This window comes from Anastrepha ludens, chromosome 4, assembly GCF_028408465.1.
Source record: "Anastrepha ludens isolate Willacy chromosome 4, idAnaLude1.1, whole genome shotgun sequence".
In the NCBI taxonomy this organism is placed as follows: Eukaryota; Metazoa; Arthropoda; class Insecta; order Diptera; family Tephritidae; genus Anastrepha; species Anastrepha ludens.
Window position 1 is genome coordinate 47,359,077 of NC_071500.1, and position 26,404 is coordinate 47,385,480.

Here is a 26,404-nt window from a genome sequence, read left to right on the forward strand (position 1 = left end):
GGACGATGACAACATCCGATGAAGCGACGCTTGGAGTGTTTGAGAGAAAGATTCTGCGTAAGATTTTTGGACCTTTGCACGTTGACAACGGCGAATATCGCAGACGATGGAACGATGAGCTGTATGAGCTTTACGACGACATAGACATAGCGCTGCGAATAAAGATCCAGCGGCTACGTTGGCTGGGTCATGTCATCCGAATGGATACAAACGCTCCGGCTTTGAAAGTATTTGATGCGGTACCACCTGGTGGTAGCAGAGGAAGAGGAAGGCCTCCTCTGCGTTCGAAAGATCAGGTGGAGAAGGACTTGGCTTCACTTGGTGTGTCCAATTGGCGCCAGTTAGCACGAGAAAGAAACGACTGGCGCGCTTTGTTAAACTCTACCAAAATCGCGTAAGCGGTTATCGCGCCAATGAAGAAGAAGAATTCGTTTCGTGGATTTATATCGGTTCTGAAAGTGCGGTTGACTTTTTCATGTCAGAAATAAAAACTAGGGTTTAACTGCCTGCCGAGCTGCTCGAAAAAAAAAACCATACTCATGTTTAATCTTCACATTCAGAGTCACACTCAGTACCTTCTAAGGGTAATATTCTTCTATGGTAAAAAGACCTTCAAGATTTTTGTGCGTTTTGGGTAAAATTATACGAAGTATCTAACAAGCTTGTACCAAGGGACATTCATTAAAGGTAGTCGCTCTACAACAACAACAACGTTTTGATCATTAGCAATATCTTAAGAAAAGATAAATAAAAGGACGAACTATGTTGCAAAGCCGATAAGAAATTTGAGCTAGAAGCATGCAACGAATGGAACGGGTTTCGTCATTTCATTTTATGCTGGCGTCCGAATGCACATGGCGAAAGAAAAAAAAAAGTCAGCTGGTCTAACGATATTACCTTTAATATATTCGCCTTGATTGGTACCGACAGGCAATTTTATTTTACTCCATTATTTTAAGGGCTTAGGAGTAGTCAGAATTTACAAAAAATTGGATTCTGTTTTTACATTTTTTTAAAGTATCTTAAAAATATTGTGTGAAAATTGGAAGTCAATCTGACAAATACTTTTCGAGTTATTCAATAATTAACAAAGAGCGCTCGGGCGTTCCGGAGCGTTCGAGAGTAGAGGTTAGGGGTAGTCAGAATTTTCAAAAAATTGGATTCTGTTTTTACATATTTTTAAAGTATCTTAAAAACATTGTGTGAAAATTTGAAGTCAATCCAACAAATACTTTTCGAGTTATTCAGCAATTAACAAAGAGCGCTCGGGTGTTCCGGACTGTAACTTAAAAACCGTTTCGTAGTAACTTAAAAACCGCTTGGTAGATTACAATAAAATATCTATATAAAATAGAACATAAAAACTCGTGCCTGATGCAAGGATTTTTTTTTGTTCCACAAATTTCGATTTTTTTAACAATTAATTGTCGGTTTTTTTGCGAAAATCTGAAAAATATCTCATGAGGCCGCCATATTGTTAATACAAAAGGACATATATGCCTAAGTACAAACAAATTGACTTCCTACCACCGCGGCGTAAAATTTGGGATTATTATTGCCTGTATTTCACAGAATGCTAACTATTTAAAGAGCATTCAAAAGCACCATTAAAAATATAGTTACCGACACCTTTTATGATACCACCATTTGCGCTGCGAACTCTTTGAATACTGTGGAAAATTTATTTAAATTTGAACGCGTAGCATTTATTGCTTAATACCGTTGAATGACAATTGACACGAACATTTAACAGAAGAGTGCCAATTGGTATATAACGAATGCATATGCGAACCACTGCATCTGTAGAAAAATGTCGGAGGTGCTCAAAACAGAGGAAAATACAAAAAATGGTACGAAAAAAAACGGCGTTCCTTCATAAAAACTACGAGTGAAGAATTAAATAAAATCATCGGGAAATGAAATAATATGAAATGATGTGCTCTCACAACTGAATAAAAATGTAGCAAAGCTATGCCGTCCTGCATTTGCACACCGGTAAACGCACCAGTTTGTTTGCAGGTATTTCCATAAACAAAAAACAAAAAAAAAATGGTCTCACACGAGCAAAAAATGTGCGCAATAACCAGCGCTGGGTGGTGTTTGTGTCAATGAGTTTCGGTGTATTGGAAACGGAAAAAGCATTTTACGTTTATTCGTGCTCGCACATATATATGTAGGTTTGCGCGTAATATGGAATGGGCAACGCGAGAAATGCGAATATTACGTGTCGCTCATACGAGATGGTGAGCCCCATATGCATGGGATTGATACAATACGAAGGCAGGTTAAAAAGTTCGCAGAAAGAGGAGAACGGTGTTTGGATTTAAATATGAAACTATGACCTTATTTTGAAGTTTGAACGAACTATTCTCGCATAAAAGTGGTTATGCAAAATATTCCTAAATAAAATTAAAATATATATTTATATAAATTCGTTTATTTCTTGGAAACTGCATTAATAGATAAGATGGACTTATAAATTTAAATTGCGTTATAATTTTTGAGTTTATATTGGCAGGTGTTATTCCTTAAATTAACCTCATCACAGGTTTATTCCCATAAAGATGCCACATTTTTAAATTATTGAAGCGATAGATAAAATATCACAATGTTGATGGCATACATTTTGTATAACTTTTAGCATATTTTAGTATAGATTTCCTACCTTATTCATTTGCTAAATATTAAATGCTGACTAAAAGTTTACACTTAATTTGAAATATTTAAAACTTAAGTTAATGTAAATAGCACAAAATACATCTGAAATGATTGTTCGATAAAGTCAGTTTTGGCCCAGAATTTAGCTGAATTCATATTTAAATATTTGTATGCAAAATATGCCAGTTAAAGTTGCGGCTCATATCTCAGATCTTTCATACAGTTTTTTATGTTATGCATTTTTTTGACACTGTGAAAATAGACAGAAACAGCTGATTTCACTTTAGCACCGTGAGGAATTTTTTCCCCCGAAATACCATTTTCTGTTTTGGAAATAAATAAAAATCTGAGGGACCAAATCTGGGTTAAATGCCGAATGGTTATTTTCAGTTTTTTGAAGCCACACTTCTGTATTGCAGCCATTGTATTTTGTATAAACATTTTAAGCAGGAGCATTATCATTCAAAAGAAGCACATACTTGCGCTTATTTTATTTTTCTTTGCTTTTTTCAATAGCGTACACTCTTTATGCAGATTTTTAACTGAGTGTAAATGATCATAGAGGACTTTTCAAACTGTAGCCGGGGCTGACACTACATCAATTTCGTTAATTTAATTTCCAAGTGTGTCTTTTCGACTTTTTCAAAAATCATTATTCAAAAAATTAAGTCAATTTCAAAATTATTTAGACTGAAAGTTAGTATCAAAAATTAATATCTCGAGTTTCATAGTCTCTAATTATTCCTAGCTAACACACATTTCCTTCATCTCCTTCCTCCGGCAAACACTCCATTGTGTCAACTGTTTTACCACCCACCATAAAAAAGCATGAGTTTGCATATTAAGTTCCAGTGAATAAAAATGATGAATCGAGTTTTTATGCACAGTTGCAGATGAATGACATATATAAGTACATGTTTTTGAGTGCCACATGAATATGCTATCGAAAATTTAGTTAAATTTGGTTAATTTAATCTAATGGTGCAAGTGAAAAACGGTTAAATAACACATTTTTTAAAATATAGTTTTTAGTGCGAAAGTACGATGCTACGATATAAAGTTGTAAATAAATTAAACAACAACAACAACGATTACAAAAATTGCAATAAATTGTTTAAAATTTTAGCATAATTTCTTTAGTTGAGTAGATATTTACCGTCTCATATTCTGGCGCTGTTGTAAACTGTATTAGATGTAGGATATAGCAGAAAAGTTGTTAGTATTAAATTTTTAAATATTTTTTTAGCTCATACCTAAAAAGCTTAATTAAAACTTGTGCTAGTTTTTCCTCTATGAACTTATTGCTTAGTAATTTTCTGTGCTAGGTGTATAGTGGAAAATGTTTTTATGTCATCTGAGAGTTCTCGGTTTGGGCTTATTGCTGAGTTTTGACTTTGTCTGCTGCTCATTTCAATATTTTGCTTATGTTATTGTTGCTGTTGTTGTTAAGTTATTTGTATTTGGATATCATGCGAAATTGTATGGAGTTATTGGTTTATTGTGTATCTAAATGTGGGTCATTTGTTTGTGTGTTTCGAAATGAAAACAAAATTTACTTGTAATAATATTTATAAATAAAAATTAAAAATCAAACGGAGAATAATTGAATGAACACAGATATATTTTGAAAGGAACGTGTTTCCGGAATGCCCGTCAAGTGACGCTCTAAGTGAACTGTGAACTGAGTTCTTTTTTTTGTTACTTTGCCAAATTTGTATTAATATTTTTACCAAAATTTTGTCGCCATTGCTTGACATTTGTAAAAGTAACGCCGTCTTGAGTAAACATACCTCTGCACGTGCTTCCGATTTTCTACAGTTTAAAATTGAATTTTAATTTGCAACAACGTAAAAACTGCGTAAAAACTGAATTCAATGGTGCGAATAGTAGTAGTGTTGGGATATGGTTTCTGTAATTATACTGCATAGAAAACAGCCTCGAACGCTTCAGAAGAGATCGTGCGCCCATCGAGGGTGACAAACTTAGTGGTTAAGACAGGCTGTCGCCATCGAAGATTGATGAAAACTTTAATTAAAGGCAAGGAAGAGTTAATCAATAAGCGCGCAAGAGTTGGCAGATATTATAGTTCAGGATATTATAGTTAATGATTTTAGTGTGCGCCGTGTTGTTGCAAAATCGGTTCCAAATAACTTGAATTTCATGCAAAAAAGTGACCGCGTTAACCTCGCCAAAGATATGATGTCCAAGTCTGAGTTCCACTTCACATTCATCAAACACATCATTATTAGAGACGAGGCGTGGGTTTATGAGTCCGATAAGCAAACCGAATGAAGCACAAAGCTACGTTGCTTTCAGTCAAAGAAGAAAGCGGTGCTCACGTCTTTTTGGATTACGATGGTATTGTACAGGGTCCGGCACTCGAGGTGTAACCAACTTCAGACCGCTCGCGCAGCTGATGCACGGGCATCAGCTCTCTGTTGGTTGGCTAAATGACAGTCCAGAGTATTGTTTTCAAGCGCGCGGAAGCATTTTGCCGAGAGCAAACGCAAAAAAAAAGTAAATTAGTAATGGATTTCAAACGTAACAGTGTGATTGCGTTATATTTGGCTGGAAAATCACACCCAGCGATTGTTCGTGAGCTCGAGCACCTTAAAGTAAATTAAGTTTTTGTTTATCACACCATTACTTGTTACAATGATACTGGTAGCATCACGAAACGTCATGGAGGTAGTCATCAAAAGAATGCAACATAACGTGAAATGGTTCAAAATGTGAAGAAGCGATTGAACGAAATCCCGACGAAATGCTAATCAAATGGCGAAAGAACTCAAAATATCAGACCGTAGCATCCGTCGCATACTAAAAAATGATTTCAAAGTCAAGCCTTACAAGATGCAAAAGACACTTGATTTCACGCCAAAGCAGCAACAAGTCAGACTTGAGAGAGCGAAGGATTTGCCTGGCTTGGCCCAAGGGGATCAATTTCGGAACATTGTGTTTTGAGAGTTGGATTAAACGCTGGCATAAATGCGTTACAGTTGATGGGCAGTACTTTGAAGCTGATAAAACCACTTTTGCGGAATAAACATGGATTTGCAAGTTTCTAAATATATTCCAGGAACTGTTTAATCAAAGTGGTATACAATTCACTAAATTAGAGAACTGATTTGTAAATTTTAAATTTTACAAGATTTAAAAAAAAAAGAATATTTATATTTTCTACTTCAGTATATGCCACATCCATATGTATATGCTATATGTGTGTGTAGAGAGCTTAATATTTGGGACTTAGGAAATTATTGCATTTTATTGCTGAAATTCATTTAGTGACTTTTACAGGCTACTACTATTTGATTATGGATATTAGTTGTTAATCAGATTGCTTCCCACTTACACCGCCCATTTACCACCATATTTGCAATACACATTAGCAATAGTTAAATAGCAGAAAACATGCCTACTATTAAAATTTTATTATGGGCATATTATGTGTGTCATCACACAGCAGCACATTCCACCAAATGGTATTGAATATAGTACTTCACGTAGTGGACAACGTAGGTCTATTTAAATCATGTTTAGCAACTGTAACTTGAGTTTTTCCCAAATTTTAGTAAGTCGCAAAACCGAATACGAACAAATTATCATAGGCTGTACTAATATTCTGATGAATATATCTTAACAGGGATGAAAATGCATCTCTCGTTGCATAGATTTCGAAACTCTCAACACATATCAAAGTTAACAAAATTTACTTCTCTATCAGGCTGTGATACGCTTTGTATCAATTCATTACAAAGCTCATTAATGAAATTCATTTTGAGCAGATTTCCCATCCACTACGCTACATTGCTCATGCATAAGCATTCATTTAATTTCAAAAGTCCAATGAAAATTGTATGTAGATTATAGAACAGTTTGCTGAAAATGAAATATAAGCTGCTGCTATTTATGCGTACAAGTTGGTATATGTAATGAGATGAAGGCGATATATCGGGACTTCTGGCATAGAAGGATGATCAAACGAAGGTAAACGACGTGAAAGGTGATTTTTTGTGATATTAGAAGAAAAAATACTGTATGAAAAATGTTCACCAAATAAACAACATTCTTATTTATCATAGATCTAAACTATTTAACACTATTTAAAAATAATCAATTGGCAGAGGACAGCTCTTTAAGATGGGGAAGGGTTTAAATCATTTAACTCAGATATGATTCTTTAAGTATTGAAAGAAGCAAATTTGTCACAAAGCTATTTTAGAATACGAAAAAAATATTGGGACCAGCAGCCTCCTAGATTAAATAACCATGTTCTCCCGCTTTCAAAGGAGGTTAATTATTTAAGACTGATACTTGACTCCAAATTCCATCGGAAGCTACACATTGAAAATTGCGTAAAGAATGTTAGCATAGTGTCCTAAAAATCTATGCTCGGCAAAAAAATGGGGATTCAAGCCATATACAGAGAAGGAATATACCGTGTTGTTTGAAAGTACCGGTAATGTTTAAATAAAATAAAACAAAGTTAAATTTCATAATATGACCCGTCTGAAGCAACACACATGTGCCAAAGTTTAATCCAGTCCTCCATGCACCACTGGTAGGCCGACGAAGGGATGGCCTTCATCTTCTTCGTTGCATTCTCTTTGATCTCCTCTATCGACTGAAATCTCCTTCCACGAAGGTAACTTCAACTTGGGAAACAAAAAAAAAAAAGTCGCATGGGGCCATATCAGGTGAATACGGTGCTTGTACGATGATATTTACTTGGTATTTGGTCAAATAATCATGCAAAATCCAAGAATTTCCGGCCGTTTGCGACGTACAACAGCTCTCAAACGCTTCAGAACGGATAAATAATATTCTTTATTGACTGTCTGGCCCGATGGAAGGTACTCATGGTGCACTACGTGCGCGGTTCGTTTAAACTAAACATTCCCGGTATGTTTTGATAATAGGGTGTTACGTAGTTCTACGTTGTTTTACACGACTTTTACATTATTTTCATCGCTGCTCAAAGTGCAATCAGGTTAAAGGAGGTTGGTCTCTGGAGGCAATTTCTCAAGGGGCATGGTAGTAATTTTGGGCAGTTAAGACCGTACTTCGCTGAACTTCGGACAGATCTCTCTATGCGCAAGCTGGAGTTTGAGGCTCGCGCCAGGGCAATCTTTCTAAGTAGACAGGATTAGAACGACGAAAAATTCTGTACCGAGACTGTTACCTGTCGGTACTCGGAGCAGGGGTTCCCTCTTAATCGCCCAATTTGTCTATTTGCTTAAAACTACCGAGCACTGATACTGTTTTTCAGGCAGAAGTTTTTGCGATAATTCAAGCTTAGGGAACGCGGGAGTGAAGGAGATATAAATATTTTTTCCGATAGTCAAGCCGCAATCAAGGCTCTGACGACGCCATGGTGCAGAACTCGTCAACTTCAGTAAGGAGGAAATAGTATATCTTGGGTATGCAGATAACACTTCTATGATCTAGATTCTAGGACATGAAACATATAGGGAAATTAAATTGGGGTTTTCCCGGTTTTCCCCGAATGCTCAATATTTTCTTTATAAGCAAGAAAATACCCAGCGCCGTCAGCAAAAATAAATTTTCAAAAACAATACGATTTTAATACCAAGATTTAACGGGCTATAAAACTGCATACTCGAAATTTTTCTAAAAATTGTAGTTAAATAGCGTGAAACTTTGATAAAAATACGGTACGTAAAGTATTTTGTTGCAACCCCTTAGGATAGGCTACATTGTTTGTTTTTCGATTTTTTATAAAAATAAAACAAAATTTGGATTTCACACTCGAGAGCAAGCGACAACTGACTGATCGTTTGAGAAGCATGGGTTTTCGAGATATAATCGTTTTGAGCGAATTGCCATTTTGAGCGGCAGTCAGGTGGCACTAAAGGCCTTATCGTCCTGTGAGTCCTCACTGGTCCTTGAGTGAATCGAGAAAGTCAATTTCTTAGGAACGCAAAATCACATCCGGCTAATTTGTACCCCAGTATACAGGGGTCTAACTCGGGTCTAAAAAACTCAACCCCTCCCAGAAAAAAATGGGATAACAATGCGAACGTAAACTTAAAAAAAAAATTAAAAGAAATAATCGTACTCCGTGAAATTGCTGACTTTCATAGATGACATTATTTCCTAGGTACCCATTTCAAATCCCAAATTAAACTGGGCCATCAATGCGATGTTTTGAAATATCCTTACTCCTATGCCACTTAGCGGGTTCGAACAAACTTTTAATCTATCCCTAGCATAACTGCAACAACACATAATTATTAATTATAATTTATTATTATTAAAGTAAATTTAAAAAAAACCCGTACAAATTGTTGTTACTTTTTTAACGAAAATCGATGGTTATTACCATCTCACCTATTTGTGGAAGTTGGCTATGTTTCCTAACATACTTTTTTTCTTCTATCAGTAAAACACTAAAAACCGGCAACATCAATTGAATAAGTTTATTATCGATTTCAAAAAGGAAACAACAATCAGTTCAGCTTATAAATGTATAATGTACCCATAGTATAGTGAAGTCGAAAGAGTAAAATTTTCATTTGACAGGACAGGACAAAGGGTACAGATTTTAATTTACACAAAATGTAATGAAATTGCAAGCATCGATACGAGTAAGAAAATACTTAAAAACACAGAGGTACCATTATAAGGTACTAAAGTTGAAAAATTCAGAATAAGGTAAATCGTTGGCTGGGAAGATTTGTTCATTGCTCCTGAAATTTTAATGCCAGTACGCAAATTCAAAAGTAGACTGGTTGATTGAAACCAAGGATGCAGACCAAATGATACGTAGCCATTTGCACCGCACTGTACGTATACGTACATACATATGTATGCTAGTGAATAGATTCAATTTGTAAGTACATATGTACGCAGGTATACACACATCTATGAGTTGCTTGGGGAAAAATATTTCAGGTGAATAAATTTCGCATTCAGTGAAATTACTTGAACTCAAATTGAGCGCAAACAAGTTTCAATTTAGATTTAACACCATTTATCCACCTAACAACGCTACTCATCTGTTATCCTTTGCCTTCAACTAAGCAACCATATTACACATGTAATTGCTTACAAGGGTGTTATAATTTTGTTTACTAATGGTTGCATGCTACAGCATAAAGTAATCGAGATAGATATAGTCACATATATATATGCTGATTTAATCGTGTCTGTACGCGCGCACGAGCACTGGAGCAAAAATAAATATATTTCAATAAAACTTTGTACACTTATTACTGTTATACACTATGAAAAGTTTCTCAAATTTGATACAAATGACGAAATAAAAAAAAAAATTATGTAAAATTGTGCAAAATGGCTGTATCTCAAAAATGCCTTAATAAAACGCGTGTTGATCCCCACACACGCAATGAAGTGAGTGCTAGGGGTACTCTGGAATACATACTTTGCCACTGCTCTGCTCTTTGTAAGACTCGACAAATGTGCCAACGATCAACATGTTTTTTGAAGGATATTCCTGACAAGGGCTGAACGGCTTGTTAAAACCTGCGAAGACCTATATTAAGAATTACATAAAATAATATCTTCGACTCCAAATACAAAGCACTGGCAACACAAGGTTCGCTAGTGGTCTAAATGCGATCTTTTTGCAGATCAGAAATCACTACCTAACCCAACATTATTTAGATCCGATGTAAATATTATTGATAAACACCTCGTCCACCTTTTATGTGCTAAAACAAAATTTTCATTCGACCGTCTGATGTAACAAGCTATAACTTTCATTATCTATGACTTGGTTTGACCCCAAAAACTAGCAGTCTGCCCAAATTAAATTTTACTAACATCCGAATACCTCCGATGCTAGTGCTGCGTTAGTTTGTAAGTTTATATTGTGTAATAACTGCATTATTATGCGAACTTTTGTAAAATAAAAATGAAAATAAATAAATTAAAGTGCAATATGCGCGAGTATAAAAAGCTCGAGCTTACTTTTTTTTCATAGGGTATGTTTGTATGTACGTTGAAGCAATTGGGATTTCAGCTATTTAATCATGCATTTCCGCTTGTGTGATCCAACTATTATTTGCTCTGTGACCTCAATTGGATAGAATCCTTGTCATACTTTTATGTGCGTTTAGTTGTATGTGTAACCTTTTATTTTAATCCTATGACTTCATTGCTTTTACCTAGGAAGTCGTATTATCCTCCGTAACCATTTTTTCATCCTCAGAAACTCAATGCAAATTGTGGCCCACTTAAAAATATTTGCATGTATACCTACATACCCTTATTTCAAACTTGTTTCACTTTTTTCACTTTTCCATAGAATTGTAACATATGCTGCAATTACACATCAACGCACGGGCATTACAGCGATTTTTTGTGTTCTCATTTTTACGAGTAGGATTTTAGTGGTCAGGAAATTAGTAACACTCTGAGCTGTAGAAAACGAGTGTCTTTGTGCGTGTCACATAGGAAATGAAGCAACGCTAGAAGATGTAACGGAGATATTTAACCACTTTGTCATATAGTGCCCAGCGTTCATACATGGCTTCTGCGATCATGCGGGTCTAAATACTCTGGCGGAAGGTGCTGTTCCATATATGTATGTAATGCGTGTTTTTATTAATAGGCTTATATTGCGTTACAATTAGTATTACGCAAGACTAGAAAACTAAATGGTTGATATTAAAGTGAAATGTAGCTACAGAAAAATAAAAATTAACAAAAGTCAAATTGTAACGACTCGTGAACAAGGAAAATTGAATACTGCTTCGAAAAGAAAGGTGAACTGCTGACAACTTTTGACCCAAGATCTTCGGCGACTCTTACCGAGGTAGGTAGGTAAGTGAAATGGTTGAAGTGCCAGTCTCGCACTCCTCAAGTATCACTAAAGCGCCGTTTTGATAGCATTATGAGACCTCCAACAGGCAGATACCTACTGCCAGCCAGAGCAGTCTCCTTCTCTGAACACACAGCTCCACAGCTTTTGCAATGGGGGTTAAATGGTAACCCTACTCTTCCGCGTGTGTGCCGATCGTCCAGTGACCGGTAAACATAGCTACGAATTTGGAAATTGAATGGCGAGGAGTCCAAAGGACTTTTTCAGTCCTTCGTATATTGTACTGCAGTTAAAGGGTTTTCGAAATATCACCCTAAGAAATGGCGCTCCTTCTGGTATGTGTTTTCTGAGAAATAATTAGTGCAGTACCCCTTTAACTACTGTCAGGGGGATGCCGATGACCGGGTAGGAGGTCTCTGAGGCCAATCCAGTCCCCTTCTTGGCGAGCTCATCAGCAATTTTATTTCCCTCTATGTTCCTATGTCCTGGAACCTAGATCAGAGAAATGTTACCTGTATACCCAAGAGATTTCATCTCCTCCTTACAGGAGTTTATTCGTTTCGTTCTGCACCATGGTGCCGTCAGAGCCTTGATCGCGGCTTAACTATAGGGGGTAATGTTAATATTTCCCTCGCTCCCGCGTTCCCTAAGCATTTTGCGTATCTGCAGTATCGCAAAGACTTCTGCTTGGAAAACACTAGCAATATTCGACGTACCGATTAATATAACTTCTTATGACTGCCACTTTTCATCTAAACCTGCAATTAGTGGTGCCATATCTTAGCCTCAACCTTAACCATACCAATCAGCTACTCTGATTAAACATATGAGATTCACTGTAAACGGTGGGACTTGCCTCGTCATAGTTCCATAGCCATAGCTGTAGCCGTATGTATGTATATACCTGTATTAAATTTTGGTTTTCCGCCGAAACCGTATGCAGCTGGGAAATACTTTACACTTGTTTTGGTATTTGCGATACAAATTGGAATATTAAAAATGAGCGATGAAAAATTAATTGATTTAGTGGAAAATTACCCGTGTTTTCATGATGTTGTTGCAAATGTTGTTATTAATTATACTTCCATGTCAGCTATTTATATGTAGTTATGTCGCGAATAATCGACACATGCTGTACTATTACGGCTATGTTTACGGTTACGGTTATGGCGTTATGCTTACGGCACCACTAATTGCAGCTAAACTCTATTGCTTTCGTTTTATTGTTACTGCGACTTTGAAATGACTACTCCATTACCGACTACTCCTTTACTGACCTCTGTTATTGTCTTTGGCAGGCATGAGGGTGACACTATACTGCTGGCTACCATCTTACCTACATAACCGCATGAATGCAGATTCAAAATAAGGTCCGAATTATTTTGATATCCCACACTATAGTTGCTTTACTTCAATTTCTTTTCATATCGTTCTCAAACTGCTCACCCAAGTATGATGTGCAATAATAAAAAGTTGTATGTGAAAAAATATCACCAGGTAAAAAAAACTGTTTTCCGACAGGCTAATTTTTTACACCTGATTTTCAAATATCTCCATTAGAGTGTGTGTACGTCGACGCTTAAAATATTATATTTCCTTCAATCTCTGCTACCAGTATTTTTTTCTTATTTCATTCGTACTCTGAGATTCAACGAACTTACATGCGCTTACACAAGGTGGCGCGAAATTAAGCATCTAAAATTAGATTTTTGAATAACTTTTTTGCTAAAACAAACGGATTTTGAACTTTTTTATTTAGATTTTTACACTTGCCTGTTTGTGTACTGCGGCTAGTCTAGTTCACAATTTTCAAAAATTATTGACGTATAAGGCCATTTGCAAATATTATAAACCTCCCGATAGGGTGATTAGTTTTGCCCTACCTTATATTCAAGTGGTAATTGATTATTTTAGTTCGCTTCCTTCTACTATATTTATATCTGCTCTCAACGCCATGTGTATGCGTATGAACTTTTCTGATTCATTTTTGTTAATAGTTCAACCTAAATACGTATGTATGTCCCTGTATACTTATACCTACATACTTGTATGTACTATTATAAATTATGCTGTGGCATACAAAACTCAATTAATTTTTTCACAATTATTTTTTTGCTGCTTCGCGGTTGCAATTTTAAGCTTTGGTCTATTTTTTTTGTAGTGATTTAACCTTTTGACATATTGATCAGAGTTCGTGCGGGAAGCATGGCGGCGATAATGTGTATGTATAGGACTTGAAAAATTTAATTAGGAAAATACTTGTACAGTTAAAGCTTATGTGATGGGCTTGTACGTAGCGGATGTTTTTTTTTTTAGCTGAATGAGGACTATCGATAGCGATAACTATGGCTTGACAGCTGAGAACCGCAAACTATGTTGACATTTCTGTTCGGTAAACTGACAAATTGTGCAAATTTACTTAAAAGTAAAGCTCTTCGAGAAGTTCATAAGCCACTTCGTCCATTTTACGTGTGATCTACACGCTGGCGGCATCATCGGTACTTATTTCTTTCGAATTAGGGAAGAAGTTGCCGTTATGGTGAATGGCGACCGTTATCGAACCATGCCGACTAAATCTTTGTTTCTAAAAACTAGAAATTTAGTTCCAATAAGACGGCGCAATAGAGCATTAACTTGCAGCCGAGGTGGGCATATGACGGATATCCCATTAAAATATAAATACCATGAAATTATCTACCGGATTATAATAAAGTAAAATCAACCCAACAATATATCTGATTTGTGTAATCATTTTAAGTTCTGAATCTTAAAAAAATACCCGATACCCGATGCGAGGATTATTCGTAACTAGTGGGGGATGGACAAAGAAATCAAGTGTGCGTGATAAGCGATTCACTATGCATTGCTGTAATAATGCCACACTGCACATAGATACATACGAATTGAAGTTTCTAAGTATATAAAAAATGTAGTGAAGCTGTGTTTAGCGTTCGGGATGGTGCGGGAACCGAGGATTAAGCGAATATTACTGGAGTTTCCTTGTGAGCTTCCTTACGGGTTTATTTAACGAGCTTGTTAGCTCATAAGATTTATTAGCGTACAGCTATGTGGTACGGCTAAGCACCTTTGGGCAAAATTACTGAGTTTCTATACTCGGTGTTGTTCTAAGGAGAATAATATGGTGATGCGATGCGCCATGCGCAGTCGTCATTTGTTGTTTTTTTTTGTTTTGTGCCGGTACAAAGCAAGCACAGCACTCATACACAATTAAGTTCATGGTACTGCACTCGGATTCCCTTTTATATTAATTTTCTTTAAATCTACCCGACCTCCGCAAAAATCTGAGTAGATCTTGTGGTGCGAAGGCGCCAAGGTGGTCGTTTCGTAACACATCAGTGCCAAAGCCTTCAAACCTGATTCGAGTCCGTCGTCTTATCTTCCTCTTCACAAGCTGGGCAGAGTGCACTGTCTGAGATGCCTACCTTTTCCATGCACTTCGCCCACAGAAAGTCACCCGTCATCAGTCCAATCAGCTGTCTGCAATACCTTATGCTTAATAACAGGAGGATTTGCGACAGACCGTCGAACATGACAGGTAACATCAGTTTAGTCCATCTGTCGCCTCTCTCAGTCTGCCAAGCTCGCTTGTGGGTTGTAGTAACCCATTTGCTAACTGTGGCTTTGATGGCTGCAGAAGGGAGTGGCAGGACGGGCTCCGGGCTAAAGGAGTTGGCCTCATAGCCCATCCTAGCTAAGGAGTTAGAGGCCTCGTTACCCAGGATGCTCATGTGTCCCGGGATCAATGTTAGCATCAGGCTATTATGTCTACTGCTATAGTTCTGCCTGTATTTACAGAACTCGACTACCCCTGATGTGGTTGGGGGGCTGTCTACGGCTATGAGCGCAGCTTGGCTGTCACTGACACTGTAGATCTGCCTCTGCATCTGTTTTCCACAACAAAGTCCCTCGCATTCCTAGAGCAAAGTGCAGTTTTGTCCCGCTGGATTCCACGTAGACCCCTAAGCTGAAACCGTGCTCGGCCCTGGATCCATCCGTGAAAATGCGAAAACAGTTTTTGCCGAGCTCATTTTCAGAGTCGTCATATTTGTATTATGCACGCAGTGTGCGCTTTAATTTTGTCATTTCATAAGCGAATAAAATGATAAAAAAAGTGCAGTGTGCCAGTACAGGCGATAATGAATTTAAGCGGAATCAACTTCCGTCAGTTTCTGCGCTAGATCGTTCAGGGCTTAATGCTACCGGGAAATCCTAATATGAAATCACTTTTTCAACTCCTACATATTATGTTTAGTATATTATACAAATAACTGTTTAAAGTTTTTTTTAAACTACCTCCTTAATTAAATTTGTGTATGCATTTTTTGTTAAATGGGAAATGTACTTGAGTACCAGTCTTCAGTGCAGTTTTTTGTAGCCGGGTCCGAAATTTATACAGGTACAAGCGCACATTTTAGTAGAATTTAACGTGGACTGGTATCTCTTTTTTGAAATCAAACCAACCCATAAATAAAGAGAGTTTTAACTAGTAAAATCAGGTTGACGGGGGGAAAAAGTGAGTGGGGTTTTTAACTAACTTCAATAATAAAACTTACTCTACAATTTTGCCTTCAGCTAAGACCAAAATATTGCACTTCTTATTTTTTATACTCTAAAGACCTTCCTCTTCGATCCGACGACATATTTTTTAAATTGATGTGAAATGTTTGTACTGTAAAATGTGTAAACCCAGAATTTTTTATGCTTTTAATTAAATGTTTAATTTCTTGTATGAATGCTCATTTTATGATCAACTTGAATTCATAAATGGAAGCCGTCGATATGTCATCTAGGTTTGGTTAGGTTTATGGCGAGCACATCGCTCATAATTAGCCTGGACCTAATAACTTTACAACTTTTTTCTAATAGCGGTCGCCACTCGGCAAGCAATGGCAAACCTTCGAGTGTAGTTCTGCCATGAAAAGGCTCCTCATAAAAAATATCTGCATTTCGGAGTCGGTTTAAAACTGTACGACCCTCAGTTCAAATAGGAGGAGGAGCTCGGTCAAACACCCAGAAAGGGTGTACGCTTAATAACTTTACAATATACTGCTTATGTAGTTTTTAAAGGTACGTCAAATTAATTTATGTAAACAATTAATGTTACAACCAAATTTTTGAAAGCTAATTGAATTAAAAAAATAGTCGTATGGTTACATGATTCTCACACCGCTTTCAATTTACCTCACTTGAGAATCCAGCTTTCTAATTTTTTTTAAGACTGGAGTATATAAGATTATGTAAATTTTTCACTTTGTGTTACAGAAAAACTCCTTTGCTTATAAGAAGCTTACGATGAATGACTACAACCTAAGCGGCGGGGTCAAATGGACCCGAATAAACTCTTGATGTATATACCTTCTGCTCAAATATGAACGAGACGTTATCAATAAAATGGTCCGCGGATGACATATGGCAAAAATAATTTTTTTGTTTTTTGGTAGGACTGTTATAAGCTTACATGGCAAATTTCAGCGTGATATGTCACATAGCTTGTTTTCTGTGCTACTGTAAACAAGTCTCGTTCATATTTGAGCAGAAGGTATGTATATATAATTGGCGCTTACACCCTTTTTGGGTGCTTAGCCGAATGTGTGCAACTCGGTGTTCTTAATGGAGGGGCGAATGACAGATGATTTATTACAAGTAGCATTTTCTTACATATCGATTGGTTCGGAATATCTTGAAATGGATAAATCGAAAAAATGGACAGATAGACTTCTTACCTGGCCCAAGTACTTAGTTGGCATGGATGCTTTAAATCTCATAAGCATAGATGTAAGCACTTTTTGTGAAATTTTTTCTTTTGAGCTCGAAAGGGAAAAATTTAGTATTAGGGTGGTAGAGCCCATAATGGTTAGTAACATAGTCAAAATTGTGCTAGACTCAGAAGAGAATTGGTCCGCTGTCAGTAACATGGCAATAACAGTAATTACCAAACTGCGTCGCGCTGAACAACAGCGCAGATCTTCAGGAAGACATAATAGGCCGCTCCTCCTCCCGTGAAGTATATTTAACGGTTGTCCCGTGGGAGGGAAGCGGGGTTGGGGTGGATTTTTAGTCGGTGAGTCGAAAGACAAGTCTCACACTTTTCGGCTTTCAATGCTTTTTGCCACCTCCATAAAAAAAGCTTTTCCTTGGTAGAAATACAGGCGGAATTTTGTCATTGCTACCGAGGTATGACCACTATTGAAAAAAAAAAAAACATTTTATATCCCGAAGCTGCTTCGAAACCGATACTATTGAATGGTAGTCATGCACCAATCCTTTTTGCGATGGCGACCGAATTATTCGTATAATTTTAGTGCGCAGTAATAAAAAATTATCGGATGATTATAAACTCTGTCTTCTGTAACGTTCTAATAATATTATTGTTTTTACATAATTGGTGTTGTTGGTACAAATTTTCTAGTATTTTATTTGCGATAGGCAACAAGCTATCTCGTATACATCGCATCTAAGTAATAATATAAATAGTTCAGGTTTTTGCACTGCTGCACCAGAGTGACTTCACATAAAAGGTATTCCCCTCTGGTGAACGAAATCGTGCGTTCTATCATTCTTGCTCTCAGACTATGTTAAAAACTTTGCATGGAGCAAAGTTGAATTGAATAGACACTTGTAAATTGTTCTTTCATCAGCTTTTTTCTTGAAACAACTTAAACCCAACTGTTGTCCCGGCAATTGGCGGCCTGCAATTGAAACAATATTAGAGTCTTACTTTCGAATAGTAGCTGAAATATCTTGTTTTATATGCAGCGCCTGTGCGCTCTTGAACAATCCGGAAATAAAATGCAATAGAATAATTTGACACTTCTAATTGCGAATGTGGGAATGAGAAATAGAAGAATGCGATGGGTTGCCGTTGCAACTTTTCGGAACACCTACACTGATAGATTTATCGTTCTGCCCCAAAAATACCAAGTAAACTATCGATAAAAATGATTTTGCAAAGCGTATTACAATAAAATAAAAAAAATGCATGTTTTAATGTCTTCCAAACTTTTAACTAGACTTTTTAGACAATGCCAGACGACACCTTTATTAAACAATTATTGCCAGCAATGTTTTTTATTCCCCTTTTGAGCAACTCAAATTCTACTTCATGCTTTTTTACATTTTCATGTCAATTAAACAACGTTTTTAATTTTTGCATTACATTTTTTTTGACTTTATAATGCCTCAAACGCAAAAATAATTGGCATTTTTCACATTAAAAGTTAGCCAAGAATACATGGGAATATGGATGAAAATAATAGCAGCGCAGAGCCACTTTTTAGTGAAACAAAATTAAAAAAGAAAATACGAAAAAATATCTGCTATATTGAAGTAATCAGCAGCAGCGACAAAAAATAAAGAAAGCTAAGAGAGTTAAGAAAGAAAAAAATCAAATATAGCTTTATATTTTTAGTTCTTTTATAAAAACACTATTATTTGATTTCCTTGAAATCGCTCAAATACAAAAAAAGTTTAGTTAAAGCAAAAGTTTTAGAGAGCTAAAGAAAAGAGAAATGTTAAAATAAACGAATTTTTTGAGTAATGTAAGAATCTCAAAAACAATTTGCACTTATAAGTGGATTGAGTGAAATCAGCACACACAAAGAGAATTTCCGACGGGCAAGATAAATGAAACTAAGAACAAAAAATAATTAGCCAGCTGCTTGTGCTGTAAGAAAAAAATTAAAATATCTCTTTTCAGAGGCTGACAACCCCTTTTAAGTAAAAATATTTATAAAAGTTTGTTTAATAAAATTAAAAAGTAAAATGTTGGTGTTCGTATAAAAAAGTAGGTTTAGTGTTGGACTCTAAGTGGAAGTGCAATGAGTATGCGCGGGTGATTTATGGCAAATTTTGTCGGGTGTTGCTCTTAATATGAGTTTGTTTTAGTAATTCAAGTAATATGTATGTGCTGCGTTTTACTTATATTTTAGATATGCATAAGCTGTTAGAATAATAATACAAAATGTTGCAATTAACACATATTTCATTAGCACTGAAGTATTGGTTATTAATAAAACATTACGTAAGAAATTCTAATGTTTGGATATCACTGAGAATTGATAAGCCTTTTCGATAGATTTTCTTGCACCCGATTCGATTTTTTGAGCTTTTACGTTTGAGCTCTGATTTTGAAGTCCTTTTCTCGATAGCCTGGCGGCCGCCGTAGCCGAATGGGTTGGTGCGTGATTACCATTCGGAATTCACAGAGAGAACGTTGGTTGGAATCTCGGTGAAACACCAAAATTAAGAAAAACATTTTTCTAATAGCGGTCGCCCCTCGGCAGGCAATGGCAAACCTCCGAGTGTATTTCTGCCATGAAAAAGCTCCTCATAAAAATATCTGCCGTTCGGAGTCGGCTTGAAACTGTAGGTCCCTCCATTTGTGGAACAACATCAAGACGCACACCACAAATAGGAGGAGGAGCTCGGCCAAACACCTAACAGAAGTCTACGCGCCAATTATTATTCTTATTATTATTATTTTTTTTCTCGATAGCCAAATACCAAAAAAAAAAAAATAATTGAAAGTCGCACAGATTTGACAATTGAATCGGAGATGCGTTTGTAATAAATTGTGGCCACCGAGATCTTGTGATTTAGCACCTTGTGATTTTTTTCTTTGGGGCTACGTGAAAGAGAAGGTCTACACCAACAGCCCAGGGTCGATTCAAGACGTCAAAGATGGAATTCGTGAGGCTATCGAGAACATAGGGCAGCCACTTTGCAATTCGGTTATGGAAAGTTGCATGGAAAGGATATTGTCCTGTAAGCGTGGTCGTGGTGGTCATTTGCCTGATGTTATTTGCCATTATTAACGGCATACTTTACTCTTTATAACGAAATAAAAATCCAATTATTTATATTAAAAAATAGCATTTTTCGTTGAATATCAAAATAAACACCTCTTATTAGAAAACCCTTTATATACACCCCTCGAAAAAATTATGAGACCAAGATGATTATGATGAGATCTACTCGTCCCCTTAGTATTAAAATAGCTTATAAATTTTTTGATGTTTGGAGAAAATGAATTTCAAACTTTTTGTCGAAAGTAGCTCTCACTCAAATCTCGTTATGTCTGTAAATGGCTGACGTTTTGACCCACTTTGTGGAACTAGAATTTGACAAAATTTTGACCACATATAAAATCGACGATGGAGAATCCAAAAATTCAATAAAAAAATAATAGCCTATGAGCACATAGGCTATTGTTATACTAAGGGGACGTACTAAAGTAATAAAGAAAATATCTCAATATTATTTCGTTCATTTTATGTTTAAAACGCTATCTCATAACGGATTTTATTCCGCATTTAATGCTGGTATTTTAGTAAATTGCAAATTCTTGTTCTGTTCAAAACTAAATAATTATAAGACGAAAACCGCTTGTTTGAAATTTTACTTTTATTAATTTAATTTTACCACTTTTGATTGCTTTATCTCATTCTCTTATGTGATTGTTTTGGTTTAGAAACAGAAAATGTGCCGCACGGAGAAACTTTGTCTGAATTTGGGCAGCGACAAATTTCTGCATGGAGAGAGAAAGCCCCTACAATGCGAGAGATTGCTTCAAAAATGGGGAGAAGCAAAACTGCACTACTTCCATTCGAAAGACAAGTACGGATGTACCAAGAAGAGTGGTAGAAAACCAAAATTTATAGCTGGAGATTTTCGGGAAATCAAAAGTTTAGCTATAAATAAATCAAATACATATTCCTGCTTAAATTATACACACTCCCAATTTAGAAGTTACTACCCGCCAACAAATTTGTCAAGCGAACTCTTGTCTAGAATATGTAAAAGAGTACCTAAGCCTAAGTGAACCACACGACACAAGAGGCCCTATTAACATTTGCAGAAAAGTATAAATTCTGGAAAAATGAATGGGAAAGACTAATTTTTTCTAAAAAAAAAAACTAAAACTGGGTGGACCAGATGGTTCCCAAATGTATTGGCATAATAGACGAAAGATAAAGGAAGAGAGAATGGCTAATAATTTCGGAGGCGCCTCTATTTTGGTTTGTGCAGCCATTAGTGTGAAAGTCAAAGCGTCTAAATGTTTCATATCCGCAAAAATGAATTGTGTGAAGTAAATATAACTTGTGGATGACGTGTTTATTACTTCTTTTGATGATAGTTTCAATGAGGAGTGGATTTGTAGCATGACAACGCAGCCATTCATGCTTCCAAAACACCAAAACAGTTTTTGGTAGCGAAATAAATATCAATTTTAGAATGGCCTGCCCTCAGCCCTGATCTTAAACCAATCGAAAATTTAATATATGGGTAATTCTTCCACAATTGGTTTTCAAAAATGGTAGAAAGTTTGATAGCGCTAAAAGCCGTAGAAAAGCAGTTAATGTCAAATGTTCCAAACTTGATGAAAATACTATAAAAAGTGTAATCAAATCGATGCCTCGACGCCTTCAACAAGTTATAATCAAAGCAGGATCCAATACAAATTACTCAGGTACAAATTATAAATTTATCCCGAGAATTCCATTTGTTTATTTTAAATATAATAACATTGGACTTATACCTTTTCCATTCCATAGATTTTAATTTCTTTAATATATTAACTAATTTAAGTTTCGTGAAATGTGTGCTTTTTTCAACATATTTTAAAAGATTTATCACAAAAAGTTTAGATATCAAAAATATAAACTATTAGCCCTAGTCTTATAATTTTTCGAGGGTGTATATATGGGGTTTCTCTTAAAAATAAAGTAAATAATTTCATGCTGGCAGCGCCTGATATACATAGAATATAAAACTTAACAGAGCTCAGTTGCTTCAGTTTTTGAAGAAAAATTTTCAATCTATCTAGCAGGCCCTATTAAATGAGTTTTTGAATGTATCATACAGTATCGCGGGGAAAAAATATTTCCAATAGAATTGGGAAGTACAAGAATGCAAATTCCAGAGAGTTTTTTTTTATATTTGATACTGGAACAGATTATTAGATTATTCGAGTTTCAGAACTCAATTACTAAGACACAATTTTTTTTTTAAACCGTACAAATACTGGCGTATGCCGAAGACATCAGTATTGGTCTCTATAACTGCCAAGTTTGTTCCGCCTTTTCCAAATTGGCTAAACAAGTAGGGTTAGTGTTGAAAGGAAGTCTTGAACTGCGGTAAAGGAGAATTATAGTATATTTGCTCTTACTAATTGTCGTCGGTTAGCAAGCTGGTAGCAGTTTCGCCTTTATTGGGCTTGTCAAAAATCGCTTAGGTGGTTACTGCATCAATTAAGAAGCCTTAACAGAATTTATACTGAATTCTGAGTTTCTAGGTTTCCTGGTTCACTAAGTGAATACTTTAGAATATAACCAAATTCTTCTATTCAATAATACACAAAATTTTTGAAACCATATTTGAAACCGCCGTTCTTATATCTATCGAAATGGCTCATCTCTTCCGAGTGAAGTGATAGGTGTGCCTAGTGATTTTTGAAGTTTTTTTTTATGTATGTAGAGATAAAATGCAATTTACAAGTTTTACAAAGATACCAATTATGTACGAAAAACTTTTAATATTCAAAATGCACCAATTGCAGACATTCGCATGGAAAATATTTAATAAAAAAATAAAAGCAAATGAGATACTGAATTTCCTAAATTTACTTACCGTTGGCGTATTTAAAAGCGGCGGCAGATTGTTTAGCAGATTTGATGATTGTATATCAACGCGTACTGGTGGTGCGACAGTGGTCGGTGGGGCGGGTGTGGCAATGGGCACCAAAGTACCAAGCTGGAAGAGATAAAATGAAAATAGAAATTTTATAAACGAGTGAAACAAAATTTATATTTGTATGAGCGCATGTACATCAGCAAAAGTTTATGTGCACCTACGAACATTTGTGTGCGTAGGCAGATGTGGATCAGACTACTACTCGTACGCTTACGCGTACCATTGTAACATTGCATATAAAAACAAATGCAATCGCGTTTCCAAACTTATGCTACAATAAATTTGTTATTAAATTGTTGCTACATTTTCATAATTCAGCACTTAATGTAAGCAAATATACAGTGTGTTTCATAACTGTAACATAGGGACTTATTGAGAACTTTTTATTTAACTTTACTTATAATATTTTTTTATGAAAATATGAATTATTCAATTACAAAAATCATACAAATCCTAGTTATACACATTGTGCAAATGAAAAAAAAAAAAAATTGGTACATATTTTAATAAAAATTAAATGTAATCACTATTTTAAAAAAACTATGCAGTTTTATAGCCCATTTTATTTTAGTGAAATAAAATGCAAATTTTAAGTAATTCATTATAACGTTGATTTTTAACAATTTGTGTTGCGGTTCATACATTTTCTCCAAATAACCAATGCTCGAAAATTTTATTATTTGGAAGAAAACACCCAGCATAGCAATTTGGAGCCATTTCACTTTATTGTACCAAAATTTAATGGGCTATAATTTTGCATACTCAATTTTTTTAATTTCGAAAAAAGTTTGCAATATTGATGATTTTTTTTTTAATAGAATAAACTTATTTCCTTATATATGGCTTAAAAAATATATTTTAAAAATAAAAAAGAAATAAACAAATTGCTAAATTTTGTCATTAATTCCCTGTGCTATAGTTATGAAACGCTCTGTATATACCGAAAAAAAGACTGAAATAGTGGGAGATACAAATTTGGCAAATAAATTTGCTTTGCAATCCAATTGCAAGAACTGCAGGCCGCTGAGCACAAAATAATGAAAAACTATTCGCATTATTCAAATAAGCATATAAATGTATGCGGTTGCATATGCACGCACACATAATCACTTATGTATATGTCCCCATAATCGTATTAAGTTAAAATACCCAGCAGTGAAAAGCCGAACTACTCAGCAAACATTCCACTTGCAGCTCGTTCATGAGTGGTGTTAATGGAAGAAGTCATAATAGTTCGAGGTAACATAAATTATACCATTACTATATACTTGTATGTACGTGCGTATGTGTGTATATGCAAAACCAATATTTTTGTATTCTTATAAATGAGAATACTTGAAAAGCCAAGAATGCACGAAATGACGATTAGATGATGGAGTTCTTCTTTGTCCATTATGAAGCAGATCATTGACTGAGAATAGTAAATTCTGTTGACATTTCTGTTCAAGCCATCATGAATCGTTTAACGCCAGAACAACGCATCCGAATTATGGAAATTTACGACCTACGGTAAGATTTATTTAGTCGAAAATTGGACAGATCGAATGTACCCTGTAAATCGTATATATATGCCGCGCACGCTCGATAACGTGAACTAATTCAAACTAAGGCAGTTCACGTTAACAAAAGTGTTCACGTTTTGGAATGCCCAAAAAGACTAAGTAAATATATTTTTTCACATTTAAATTCACATTTTATTCTTGTTTTCGTTACATATTAATTGAAAATTAAGTCATACGATGGTTTTATTTAAAAAAAATCAGTCATCTTATTTTGTATCTTCTGTTTTTCTAAAACTTGAAGCACAGCTTTCTCCCTTAACCGTCTTAGCACTCTCATATCATTTTGACCAGCCCATATTAAGGCCTTGTTGAAAATTTCAACTGCTTCAGTCGGCTTAATTTTCTCCAGTTGCTCTGATACGCTGCCGTCATCGGACTCGTCCTCTTGTTGATGATCGTCATCTTCATTGCCCTCCTCAATATCTTCGGTCCATTCATGAATGGCTGGTAATGTGAATTCAATCTGAAATTTGTAATAAAAAAAGTTTTGTCAATAACCCACATGCATTTCTTTGAGCATATGGGCGAACACGAACGAACCTCAGGATTTAAACTACTAAGGAGATGGACGGTGTTGCTCATCAAGGTGCGAAGTTCAGCTTCCCATTTTTTTACTTTTAAAGCCGCCAATGGAACGTTATCTTCGGGATCATCATTGTTTACCGCAAAATTTAAAATACTGTTCCAGCACTTAGCTAATGTTGCTTCACCAACACGAAACCAAGCCACATTCAAAAGATTTATAGCTGTTTTTAAGATAATTTTTTTCAACGTCTCGAGCGAATTGTACTTTGTCGCTGCTATTGAAGCTAGAAGGCTGTTTCTGTAATGCAACTTAGTGATTTTTATTGCATTTTGATCCATCGGTTGAATGAGGGGAGTAACGTTTAGTGGCATAAACATTGCCGAAATTTGCCCAATCTCCGTTGTCAGTTCAGCTTCTTTTGGGTGAGAAAGAGCGTTGTCGATTAGGAGGAGAGCCTTAATTGGTAAGGCTTTTTCCTTTAAAAACGATGTAACCTTAAAAAAAAACCAGTTAACCTTAAAAATCGGACAAAACTTAAAAGGAATATTCACCTGTCGACAAATTACATCTTGAAACCATTGCTTGAAAATAGCCGACGTCATCCAGGCGGATTTCGAGCTCTTTTAGTCGGTGTGACACTGAAAGTTTTTAAAGCAGCGTGGATTCTTCTTTTCTAATTACCAAAAGCTTAAACTTGTGGGATGCAGTGGCGTTTGAACAGCATAACAACGTGATTCGCTGCTTCTCGGACTTTACTTCTGGGGCTCTATTCTCCAAACTTGACGCGTAAGTTTTCTCTGGCAAAAGTCTCCAGAATAATTCCGACTCATCAGCATTATATAACTGATCGTTGCACTACTCCAATTCGGCCATTTTAGCTTTAAGTTTTTTTTAAAACGGATCCACTAGCTAAGGTTGCGAAGACAGTTTCTCGCCTGATATTTTTAGTAATCGAATACCGTACCTCTTCTTGAATCCTTGGAGTCATCCATCACTAGCAGAAGTTTGCTTCATTTTCTTTAAATTTTGCATGCAGTGTTTTTGCCTTTTCTTTCAACATTAGAGCACTTACTGGCCAGTTTTTATCTCGTATTCGGATAAACCAACGATAAAGAGCTCTTTTAATTTTGGGCAACT

General features: G+C 35.7%; 1 protein-coding gene across 3 annotated transcripts in view; it reads right to left on the minus strand.

Annotated features, from left to right (window-relative positions):
• The window catches only part of LOC128862199 (collagen alpha-2(IX) chain), a 386,091-nt gene that overhangs the window by 101,449 nt on the left and 258,238 nt on the right, over positions 1 to 26,404 (minus strand). For 2 of the 3 annotated variants that reach the window (XM_054100685.1, XM_054100686.1), the window contains 2 exons: positions 23,117 to 23,239; positions 3,815 to 3,841 (listed from right to left, as the gene is read on the minus strand). In XM_054100685.1, coding sequence (XP_053956660.1) covers positions 3,815 to 3,841; positions 23,117 to 23,239 — 150 coding nt within the window. The remainder of the gene's footprint in view (positions 1 to 3,814; positions 3,842 to 23,116; positions 23,240 to 26,404) is intronic. The other variant, XM_054100687.1, reaches the window with a different exon arrangement.